Genomic DNA, 12,905 nt, shown 5'->3' with positions numbered 1-12,905 from the left:
TGTTAAGATTTTTATTTTTTCTCGCGTTTAGTTTCCCTAGCTTTTACTTCAAACTGGCATAAAGTTATAACTATTGCCATAAAAAAAAGTATGTCTATTTGTATTTTGTAATGAGATAATGATTCATGAGATGTATTCACTACTCAACACACTCTTACTTCGCTAGAAGTTATAGTGTTCTATGATCTATCTCTGCAGTCTGCAGTCTGCAAACTCTGACTAGGCTGTGGTCGTCAAATAAGTCGTCAGGGCTCAGCGGTCAGGCTATCAATTATTATCAAATTTAAATTTTCAAAACAATTGTTGTTGAGCATTTCTCATACGACGGAATATCTTTAAACTTACCAAAGTTTTTATTAAATTAACAAAGCACAAGAAAGCTATGTATTAATCTTACTTGTAATTGTAAATTGTAAGGAAGAACAAACATGTTGTTTGTTGCAGAGAAACTGTTAAATATTATGACACAAAAACAGCATAAGTAATATATAAACTTGATTTACCTTCTTTCTTTGGTAATAGTCAAACTAAATGATTTATTAATAATGCAGGAAAGCTCTAGATCCTATCAAAATGATACGAAAGATAAAACTATGAGATTAGACGAAAATAACCAAACAGGTACACATACTCCATTAAGATATTTAAATGCAGCAATGAATGTAAGAAGTATTTTATATATAAATGATTACAGGAAGTCTTGATTTAAAGCCAGAGTTTTCAATTCGGATAGTTGTATGTGATTCATACTTAACAAAGCCAACAGTGGGTATTGATGTCATATATTCCGAGTTCAGAGGTAGTGATGTCAAACAAGTAAGCTTTACTTTGACTTAATTATCTAATTAATTATCTAAAAGGTATATAATAAATGTCTCCATGTTTTTTTCTAATGACAAATTAATTAAATATTTCTCTATATCTTAAAATTTGCAATTAATATGATAAAAATGACAAATTATTCACAAAATTTTAATAAAAATTATGTCCACCTCCAATTAATTCAATCATACACAATAGTTTTGGTTTTCAATTTCAGGTACCAGTTTTGAGAATATTTGGATCTGCATTAGATGGGAGAAAAACATGTCTTCATGTACATGGAGTATTTCCTTATTTCTACATACCATGCCCAACTTCAAACCCAGAACCACAATTATTATATCAAGTAAAGTCTATTATAAATTATAAAATATATACTTTTTATTTAATTCACATAAGTATGAAAAGGTTTTATAAATGAAAACCATTCATAATTTATCTATAAGCTGTTGAAATTTCTTGAAACATACTGTCTAAAGTAACAGTTTTTAATATATATATTTTCTTCCAGATTGCAGTAAGTCTAGATAAAGCTTTAAATATAGCTTTGAAACAAGCTAATTCAGTCCACCAGCATGTTTATAAGATATCATTAGTTAAAGGATTGTGAGTATTAGTTTCATTTGTAGAAGTGATAGCCAAAATGTATTTTTTATGCTTTAAATTCTGTTTCAGACCCTTTTACGGTTTTCATGATAAGGAACATCTTTTTCTCAAAATATTCTTATACAATCCAGGCCTAATCAAGCAAGCTGTTGAACTTTGCAGCAATGGAGCAATATTAGGACAAGTTTTGCAGCCTTATGAATCTCATTTGAATTTTACCTTGCAATTTTTTATTGATTTCAACTTATTTGGCATGAGCAATATTGAATTACAATCTGTTAGATTCCGGAAATCCATTTCTTCACAAAAAAGTGATGAGTTACTAGAGAGTCCTGAAGACTTTTCTCTTAAACCAGAAAGCATTTGCTACTATGAAGCAGATTGCTTTGCATCTCATATTATTAATAGATCAAGGGTGGGTAAAATGGATGGTATTGAAAATCCTGGCTTAGAAGAGGTGTGGAACCAAGAAATAGTGAGGCGGCAACAGCTAAATGTATCCATATCATCGAAATCTTTATCTCAAAATCGATTGAATGAAGGTACAGAATCACATCATAAATATCAAAATGGATTTCTTGCAAAGATCACCAGTTCATTGGATACACCCATTGAACAAGTTGAAAAGGATAAAGTGCATTATCCAGCAGAAACTCTTGATGGCTCCCAGTTTTTTAAGGCAACAGATATAAGTTCACATCTACAGGAAAGCTTGAGTCTGAGTATGTCTAAAAGCAGCAGGCAAAGTATAATCATGGATATTGATGACACAATTGTTGATGAAGACATTGCTTTAAATAGTAGTTTTTCAGTCCATTATAGCCAAGTTGCTTGTAAGTATTTTAAGAATATAAGTTTTAGTTGAATGCTCCTTTATATTGTCGAGTGTGCCTTCACTCAATAGGCTATAAATCGCACACCCAATTCCTATGTTTCTAACTTATGAAACATATAAAATCAATTTCATTTAACCAGTCTTCGTAACAATATTTTCAATGGAATAGTATTCCCAAATAATCATATTATGTTTTATTAAAATAACTTTTGGTACTGAAATTTTCCATCAAATTCTATTGTTGGTATTTTTACTATAAAACACAATGGTTTAATTCAAACTGAAAGAATGAGAAGAGATTCTCGCGCAAAACTCAATAACAATATTACTACCTAATCTATTCGGCTAGGGCAACAGAAAGGTTCACAGAATATGTGTTATTCCTGACGGGAAGGTTCAAGATGTTAAGGTATAAATAACACTTCCCAAAAGTATATATTTAATTTTCAGTGGATAGTGAGGATTTAGAGCTTGTTGGTTTACTACAAGAAATGGATGAAAAATCTGCAATAGACAAAGACAGTATTATGGCAACACCATATGATGACAAAACTGAAGAAGATTTAGATGATGCTGAGTATTCACAAGTGTTTAATGATGAAACTATTATGTTAGAAAACAAATGGTATGTCATAAAAGGTAATGGTGTTATGGGAATTGCAGTTTGTTTTTAAGTATAGAAGTGTCGCATTAAATTCTATTTCAATATTTATTCTTAGTGATGGTCCCGTAGAAGAAAGCTCGCCTTCTTGGCATGACTCGTTTTGGGAAGGGGCAAATATTCCGCAATTAGATGGCACCTGTGATGATGACCGTAAGTAATTTTTAATCATTTCCCTTATCTGGGCTTACTGATAAGCAATCAGCAATAAACCCTAATTGTAAAGAGAAGCCTGCCAAACGCTTTTTGTATACAAAAACGAGGTCGCGGGTTATATGTTCTTCCGATAAGTGTTTATAAAAAAAGAAGATCAAAGTAAATTAAAATATTGAAAATGTTTCTTTTTTACTTTTTAGATGTGAAAAAGGTGAGAAAAAGAAAAAAGCTACCACTGAAACTAGGATTATCTAGACCTAAAAAGAAATCTAAAGAAGAGGAAAATAAAGATCATAAAACGGATTTAAGTGAATCAGATGAAATTAATGAATCTAGAGAAATAATCGATGGCGTATCAGATAAACATCTCAAAAGGAAAACAGAAGAAACATCTAACAGTCAAAATCACATAGATGAACTATCAATCATTAACTTAGTACAAAAAATTGATGCAGCTGCTAGTTATGATCTTAAAAATAATATGCATCCTGTTGCCGGTCCATCAGAAACCGTAAAAAATCAAGTTGAATTCGTTCGACCATTGAGTGATAGCTATGAATCGTCACCAGAATTTAATAATGAAATCGAAAGTTTTTACGATCAGTCTAAATTTTTCGACTTATCTTTAGATGACGTTAATAAAGTTCATGATGATAGTGTAAAAAAGGAAGATAATACAAGTGAATTTAAAATAAGTGTTAACACAAATGAAGTGCGCAATATAGTAATTACTCCGAAAATTCGTCCGCCCAGCAAGGAACATATAATTAATACTCTTCAAAGATATTCAATTCCGAAACATAAAAACCCTCAACCATATTTCTCAAATCATAGAGACGTAGGGGATAAAGTAGAGATTGGTGATAGAATTATAAAAACTCAAAGCAAGTTAGCACAAGATCAAAAGCCATTTGAGAAAATATTAGAATGCACAAGTATTGAAGAATGGCGGCAATTATTATTTTTACAAACAAACGATATGAGCGATGAAAATACAAAGCCGGACAATTTAAAAACTTTGTTAGCTGGCAACAAAAAATGTATCATGAGGCCGCTTAAAAACCCACCAATTAGAAGCGAAGTTATTAGATGGTATGAAAATCAAGACGTTTCTCATATAAATGAAATTGATATTAATAAATGTGAAATAAGTAAAAACATAGATGAAATGGACACGTCTCAAGCGATAGGGTTAAATGAAGAAGAAATAAATAACAGTATAAGTTTAGAGGAAGAGGTATGTTATACTTGTTAATTTTTGTAAAAAAAAAACATGCAGATAATCTTCACCTTTAGACAAGTCTAATTTATTAACTTCTAATCTACAATTTTTAAATTAAAAATTGAACTAAGGTATTAAGAGAAAAAAATTGAAATAAGATTTCTGCTACCACAATATTTGTATTGATATTTTTCAAAGAAACGTTTTAGAATCCTTTTTATGTAGTTATGTTTTTATTTTTATTTAAATTCACTTTTTTTCTTTTAAGTTTATTTAGCCAAAGATGAAAGACTTTATTTACATAACTAATCATTCTAATATTTTGCCTTCTATAGGATTGTTTGCATAACGACACATTCCGCACTACCATATTATTAATATAACTTAAATTATTCTAATTATACTCTTTCTATTAAATTATGTTTATGCTGTGATAAAAAGAGACAGACTAGTTTAAACTGCGCAATGTGGGGTACATAACTAGCAGCTATTAATCAACCAGTCTAATTTTTGATAAATATTTGGCAGATTCTTTTGTATTATACTATCGTAAATCCGTCAGAATTGTTTACATTACAGAGTAAAAAAGACTTAGACAATACATTCCAAGTCACAATGCAAACGGATGGTTCATTTCTTTGTTTCGCTAATACTGAGAGTCAAAAAGAAAATACCAAAGTTAACCCAGTCGTTGAGGTAAGATTACTAGACAAAACAAACTTTTGTGTTAGTTAATTTTCTATTATATAAAAGTGTTTTTATCAGTAACAGATAAAAAATCAAATAAATAAATTCGAAATGACAATGAGATTTCTTTTAATTACGATCATTATACATTTGATTTATTAAGTAATTATTTAAATTTTAAGGTGGATTTTCTGACAGTAATGATAATTGAGATACAAACCGCAACAAGGGGCGATTTATATCCAGATCCAGCTATTGATGAAATCAAAGCAATTTTTATATCTATTACAAATAACTGCCCAGATAACCATTTCTTACCAAAACATCTAACACAAATACTAGTAGTAGATAACAAACCACCACCTAAACATCTAGACAGATGTGTGTTTAATGCAAAAATTGCGTATTTTGATACAGAAAATGACATATTAGAAAAATTAATAAGTCTAGTCAAAGAACACGACCCAGACATTATGTGCGGTTACGAAATAGAAATGAAGTCGTGGGGATACGTTTTGGAGAGAGCTCAATATCTGGGTTTGGAAATTGTTAGAGAAATTTCGAGGGTAACAGAGAAATACCGACAAAAAAAATGGCGACGCGATGACAATGAAATGGAAGGGAGGATCATTGGAAGAATAACGTTCAATGTATGGAGATTGTTTAGATATGAATTGGCGTTGTCGAGTTATAGCTTTGAGAATTGTATGTACGAGATTTTGAAAGAAAGAGTTCCGAAGTACAGTTATGCACAGTTATCTGAATGGTGGAATGATGAATCCAGAATGTTGAGATGGATACCGGTGGAATATCATCTGACCAAGTTATCTGGGACAGTACGGATGTTGGAAAAGCTTGACATTATAAGTATGTACTGGTAATTTAATTAGCAAACATTTGTTTTATATATATGTATATAGCCTTAAAATAGTGTACTGTAAACAGATATTACATACAAAAAAATATATCTAATAATGTAAATCTATCTCGACTCTACTTGAACACACAACAAAATTAATACATAGATAACCTAGATACCGAATGCAGCGCCATCTGCTGGTTTGTGAATCTTTACTATACAGGGCGCCATCTAAACGTATACAAAAAACACATTCAAATCGGTCAGTTTAAGAGAGGAGTAGGAGACATACACACGTACAGTAGAGTTATATATACACAATTAATCAATAAAGATATATGTACATAATTAACAACCTTAAATTTAAAAATAAAATTATTTATTTGCTAAAAACTACAAAACATTAAATTCCTTTTTTGGCATTAGATAGAACCTCAGAGTTGGCGAGGCTATTTGGACTACAGTGGTGGGAAGTGCTATCAAGAGGATCACAATTCAGGGTGGAATCTCTCATGTTGAGAGCAGCGCGACCATTAAACTTGGTCGCGTTATCACCCACAGTGAAACAGAGAGCTGCTATGAAAGCGCCTGAATGCTTACCACTTATATTTGAACCAGGTAATTTATTGACCATAAGTCCTATATATATTTTATTTTTATTATGGCACAGACAGACATGTGATAAAACAGAACAGAAAAGTGATGAATAATCTTCTTTCTACCTAATTCTTATATTACAAGTTCAAAAATATATAGTTAAAAAAATAATAAAAATATATACACACTCACTCCGATGACCCAAAAAGTCTTGGCATTCGTAACGGGATATTACGGCCATTTACATACACATACATAATACATACATTACACATACGGTCCTGTGCCACTTCCCGCTAATTACAGGCTTTCATCTGCAGCAGATCCACTCAGTGGCTCCAGCGGTACCTAGCCAAGAATTCAAAATTCTATATAAATTTGTCCTTTAAATAGTAATGAAAGTACTCCAGTAAATTAACATAAAGTATTTAGTAGCTATTTCAGGCTAATTAGAACAATGATATTGTATGATTTCGCCTTCACGGGCAGCTAGTTATTATAGAAAATGTCGAATTTTTAAACTCCTTGTTTAAAAATCTTTTTTAGAATCGCGCTTTTACGCTGACCCTGTGATCGTACTAGACTTCCAAAGCCTCTACCCGTCTATGATGATCGCATATAATTACTGCTTTTCTACTTGCATTGGTCGTATACAGAATATAAATGGGTAAGTTACATAGATCCATGTCACATAACATATTTGAATAAACTGAGCTATGACATTATCATGTGTGATTTTAAAAGTTCTGTTATTAGGTTAAATTTGTAAATAATTAACGGTTTTTTTTTAACAATTTTTAGTCTAAGTACTATATTAATTTCATAATTCGAGTAATTTTCATAATTAAAGTTGGTATCATTTTGTTATTCTCCAGTACCTACTCTTTACTCGTTGATCTATATTTTTATCTGTATTGATAGCTTGTTAGTGTCTATGGACGGATGCCCACTTAACGATGGACACTTACAATGCCAGATGCTTGCGATTACGTAGGTAGCCTTTTAAGAATGGGTACGCCCTTTTCTTGAGCCCTTATTCATATTAACAATAATCTTCTAACTCTAACCTATGTTTTTACGATCAGCAACTCGCCATATGAATTTGGCGCATGGCGTCTTCGAATACCGCAAGCGAAATTAAAGGCATTGGCGGAGAATGACTTAGTAAACTGGTCGCCAGTGGGTGTTGGTTTCGTTAAACCCACAGTTCGTCGTGGGGTTCTACCAGCGTTACTTAGACGGATATTAGCCGCGAGACAAGCTGTCAAGAAGGGCATGAAGTTGCAAACAGATGATGCTGTCAGAAAGGCGATGCATTCTAGGCAATTGGGTATGTTTTAATGGTATATTAGGAAATTCACACCAATAGTTAATTAGGCGTCAATTTCATTTAAATATACAAGAAATAAATGTAGGAAATATTTTCTGAAATTATTCTTTACTATTTTGACCCTTTTATGAGGTTAGCAGTTCGAGTTTTGAGAATTTGATTAATGATCTATGTAAGATTTTAAGCACGTATGTAAAGATATTTTAGTACCTAGGTACTAAAATATCTTAGGTACATATACAGGGCGTCCCACGGCGATGCCACACGGAGGGCAAGTACCTTAAATATTAATGATAGGATATTTTACTGAAAGAAGACATCGTTTAATTTTTAATAATAAGTAGAACTGCATTCACAGATTTTTTTTAAATCGCCTACCTCAACCGGGAATCGAACCCGCCAAATGTGACAGTAAAATTACATGTATTTTATAATAGCGTTTGAAAGGGCTTCTCACAAGCATTATTTTTTTCTTAATAACTTAGCATATTAAATGAAACTAAAAACATAAAATTAAAAAAATACATAAAATAAAAAGTTCATTTTGTAACTCCTGCACACTGTCGTACCGGTTCCTGTAAACTAAATCTTTTACATAACCCCATATAAAAAATCAAGTGGGGTTAGATCTGGTGGCCATCTAATTTGACCAAAAGTGCCGATCCAGGAAGGAATATGTTCATTAAGAAACTCAGCTGTTCTCCTACTGTTATCAGCCGGAGCCCCATTTTGCTGGAATATGAGATTTTGTCGAACTGAGTCAGGAAGATTATTATTAATCTCATTTCTTAAAATCTGAAGTATTTCTAGACATCTTTCCATATTCAGAGTTCCTTCGTAAAAAGTATTAAGAGAACCCGGTTACTTACAATCCCACACCAACCGTTGAAAGAAAAACGCACTTGATCATTAGCCTCGCGGATTCGTAAGGGATTCTGTCTGGACCAAATGCGATTATTACGCCGGTTGTACATGCCGTTGTTACTAAAGTTTGACTCGTCTGACCAAATAATTTTGATCCTCAAGGATGAGTCTCAATATGTTGGCAGAAATTCAGTCGTCTTTCAGCATCTCCCGGCCGTAATTTTTGCACTAATCGCCCTTCAACATAACTTATAAACTTGTATTTTTTCAGCACGCGATGTATTCTACTCTTTGAAATTCCAATTTCTTCTTCACCATCCCTCACTGAACTCTTCCTCTTTCTCTTCGAATGTTGAGTTCATCATCGCTGACGGCATTATCTGCTGATGTGGTTGCTGTAAGCGATGATCAAAACGTCCTAATTTTTTTAATGTGAATGTGTGTGTGCAGTTCTACTTATTATTAAAAACTGTGAATGCAGTTCTACTTATTATTAAAAATTAAACGATGTCTTCTTTCAGTAAAATATCCTAACATTAATATTTAAGGTACTTTCCCTCCGTGTGGCATAGCCGTGGGACGCCCTGTATAAACCTTAGTTCGTGTATAACTGGTTCGTACTAATTCGAAAAATAAATTAAAAATAGCCAATAATAAATGCTGCAACACAATTTTTTGTATTTCAGGATTTATTACCTTTAATAATTTATTGATTTATTGCCAGGCCTAAAATTAATAGCCAACGTGACATATGGCTACACAGCTGCCAACTTCAGTGGCCGAATGCCCTGTGTGGAAGTAGGTGACAGTGTCGTAGCCAAAGGCCGGGAAACTTTAGAGAGGGCAATCAAACTCGTAAGGAATGGTGAATGGAATGCGAAGGTAATTCTATTCGCAATAGTCTTGCTGCTGGGAAAGTACTTATTATGATTTTGGTATACCTATATACGTATACAACAATAATGTTTCATTATAACGATATTGTTAAAGAACATCGTTCGACTGTGCTTTAAGTTTTAATTTTATTTCACGGAAAAATAACACATAATATATAACATAATTTTTTTTTGTATTATTTACAAAATTAATGGTGACAGGTAATATACGGAGATACTGATTCCATGTTTGTGCTTGTACCGGGTGGAAGTCGGGCTGAAGCATTTGCTATCGGCCAGCAAATTGCTGATGCTGTCACAGCAGACAATCCATCTCCCGTCGTTCTTAAATTGGAGAAGGTATTTTCTTTTATGTAATTAAATAAAAACAGTGTAATGTTAATCAACGCCGCGCAGATTTTTTTTAATATAAAGAAATAAATAATTTCTTTACCTTAAACAATAATGGTTATTCTGTATTTTACTTAAACGTTGTGCAAAAGTAATTGAAGTTATATATAATAACTAAAACCTTTTAACACATAACCTTTAAATTAAATAAATAAGCGCAAATTTATTTATAATTTGACGTCCCGAGTACCTTTCTTCAATCGCGGTTAGGGAGAGATTCATTTTCATTGACAGAAACTATTAAAATGTTGCCATAAAACGCCAGTAGGCAATAGATTTAAGACAGTTAGATTTTAAAAATCTTAAGAACTTAGGACTACGTAGTGTCCCATGATGCTAAAAGCGCTATAAGAATATACATTTTCGTTTATATCTAGAATAAAATTTAGACGTGCCCTAAGCATCATGAATTAAAACTTTGTTTTCAGGTATACCAACCTTGCATACTTCAAACTAAGAAACGTTATGTTGGCTATATGTACGAAAGTCCCGACCAACTGAAACCCGTATATGAAGCTAAAGGTATTGAGACAGTACGAAGAGATGGTTGTCCAGCGAGTGTAAAGGTACGTTAATGTATTAATAAAAAAAAAACATTTCATAACAATACCTAATTTTTATATTGGTGTTAAACTTATATGATGCAATATTTTAAATAATAATTACTTGATCATTATACTTAAGGTCTAAATCTTTTTACTAACGAAGACTAACAAATCTAAACCTAACAAATTCTTCTAGGATAGTAAGAGAAATTTATAAAAGAAAATAATATTGAGAATATGTTTATAAGGAATCGTTTAGAATAGTATATGAAGGAGAAAGTAGAAAACATCACCATATTTTGGTTTTCAGGACATACCTGAGCTGAAGAGGCTCTTCAGCTGCTTTTATTGATTATTCATACCTAATCCTACTTCTGACGACAGAGAGAGTAGTAACAACAATTGGTCCCTGTCTATTCGTGTATTCTCTTCTATCTCCTCCGTCCTTCCTGTCGCTAGATGACAAATATGCCTTCATTTCCCACGCGTATCTTTCTGCATCATTACTTAGGTGCTGATCCTCTACCCTCTTTTTCTTGCCTGTTGTCACTGCTCTTACCTGCTTAATACCCATGAAGGCGTTAAAAATGGTGATATTTTTCAGCTCCTCCAACGATCCCTGTGCGAGTTATTCGAGTCGGGTGACATGTCTCGCGTAAAACAGTTAGTGTGTAAAGTACTGACCCAATTAGCTGAATCCTCATTACCACCTCGTGATCTTTTCTTTACGAGGGAGTACCATGGCCCTGGAGGGTATAGAGCTACTGCTGCAGCACCGCCGAATGAGATAGCTAAGTATGTGAAAAGCATATATAAGTAATATAGTTTCTTCTAGATTTAAGTATAAATAAATACATAAGTAGCTTTGCAACTCTTTTAGGTCTGGGCCTCAGATTTATGTATCTATTTCATGATGATTTGTCAATATAGGCAAGTAGATTCTAATTAACATTCGATTTATTTTTACCAGGCGTCTCTTAACCCGGGACTCACGGTCAGCACCGCGTACAAGTGAGCGCGTATCGTGGTTGGTTTGCGCCGGCGCACCGGCCACGCCCCTAGTTAAACTCGCTAGATCACCGCAAGAATTGTTACGAGATACGAGTCTCGTTCCACATATATCCTATTACGCAACAAGGGCTATACTACCACCGTTACATCGGTGCCTCTCTTTGCTTGGAGTCGATGTTTTTAAATGGTATTTTTTTTTTATATAAATTTCTTAAGAGTCGTAATGGTTTGAAGTATGTGGTCCAGACATATTTCATAAATCCCGTCGCCTAACAAAGGAGATCACCATTCTAAGGAATGTCCGACCGTATGTCCGTTTGTCCCAAGTATGTAATGTAATTTATATATTACAAACGGACATACGGACGAAAGAACATCTGTACGAATCCCTGAAAAATAGTGTAATTACAATTTATGTAATAACATTACATACTTGGGACAAAAATAATTTCAATATTTTTTTAATAATAATGTTCTCGTAATATTGCCTTTCCTTATAATAGATAAGATAAGATATAATAGATATTGTTCTCGGGCTTATTTTTAACTACAATTTTATAGGTGGAACGAAGTTGGCCACACTCGTTTAATACATTCAGAACGCGGAGCAGCTGTGTCAGATGGCATTGCCCGGTACCTTCAGCGTGGTCGATGCGCAGTCTGTGGAACACGCGGCACCCGTGGTCTTTGCGTACGCTGTGCCGACACACGCTTGGCCACTGCTGTTTTGAAAACTAGGGAAATGCACGCAGAGACCAATCTACAGGATACGTATCGGGTACGAAATAGCCCCATTAGTATGCTTGTTAACTTCCGGGAATTATACTAGCTTTTTAACACTAATATTCTATTACATATTATATTTTAACATATATCATTTACAATAGTTATCGAGAGATATTAAAGAAATATGACATGGTGACGATCTTAGGACACTCAATTATTTACTTACTAGGTTATACAACAATAGTTTTGATTCATTTACTGCCTTTGCAAGTAATAACTATATTATCTAAAGAAGCAGGCGTTTAATACTAGCAATGTGTTTTATTTACAGATGTGCAGCTCTTGTTGTGGACATAATCAGTTTCTAAAGTGTGAAAACACAGAATGTCCAATACTATGGCGTCGAGTTGAAGCGCAACAAAAGTGGAAACAAATACAAGATATTGTTACCTCTAACCTCTCGGAACAAATTAGCAGGGTCGATTTATAAAGATTTTTTATATCATTATTAAAATTATTTTATTATTAATATAAAATTATTATATAAAATTGAAATACATAGTATATTTATAAATTACGCCTTTCTATTATACCACTATCTTTAGCTACACCAGGGGCTTGAGACACAGCTTCCTTTTTACAAATGTGATCCATTAACGCCAAAACAATTTGTTTGAAAATGGCATATACTGTGACAA

General features: G+C 33.0%; 1 protein-coding gene across 2 annotated transcripts; it reads left to right on the top strand.

Annotated features, from left to right (window-relative positions):
* Positions 1-223: 223 nt before the first annotated feature.
* LOC110995203 (DNA polymerase zeta catalytic subunit) lies at positions 224-12,771 on the top strand. 2 transcript variants are annotated; one of them, XM_022262258.2, is made up of 20 exons: positions 224-621; positions 695-816; positions 1,040-1,168; positions 1,334-1,428; positions 1,498-2,261; positions 2,714-2,888; positions 2,983-3,077; positions 3,281-4,317; positions 4,882-4,998; positions 5,172-5,856; positions 6,275-6,466; positions 6,992-7,112; positions 7,531-7,775; positions 9,364-9,521; positions 9,737-9,874; positions 10,354-10,491; positions 11,075-11,265; positions 11,441-11,668; positions 12,043-12,259; positions 12,539-12,771. In XM_022262258.2, exons 1-20 carry the CDS (start codon positions 546-548, stop codon positions 12,695-12,697), a joined length of 5,082 nt encoding a protein of 1,693 aa, XP_022117950.2. In that variant the 5' UTR covers positions 224-545; the 3' UTR covers positions 12,698-12,771. The 2 variants fall into 2 exon arrangements, with proteins under 2 accessions (XP_022117950.2, XP_045487255.1); XM_045631299.1 differs by lacking the exon at positions 11,441-11,668.
* Positions 12,772-12,905: the final 134 nt, after the last annotated feature.

Source organism: Pieris rapae, chromosome 2 (genome assembly GCF_905147795.1).
Source record: "Pieris rapae chromosome 2, ilPieRapa1.1, whole genome shotgun sequence".
Classification (NCBI taxonomy): domain Eukaryota; kingdom Metazoa; phylum Arthropoda; class Insecta; order Lepidoptera; family Pieridae; genus Pieris; species Pieris rapae.
This window is presented reverse-complemented; position numbering and strand designations above follow the sequence as displayed.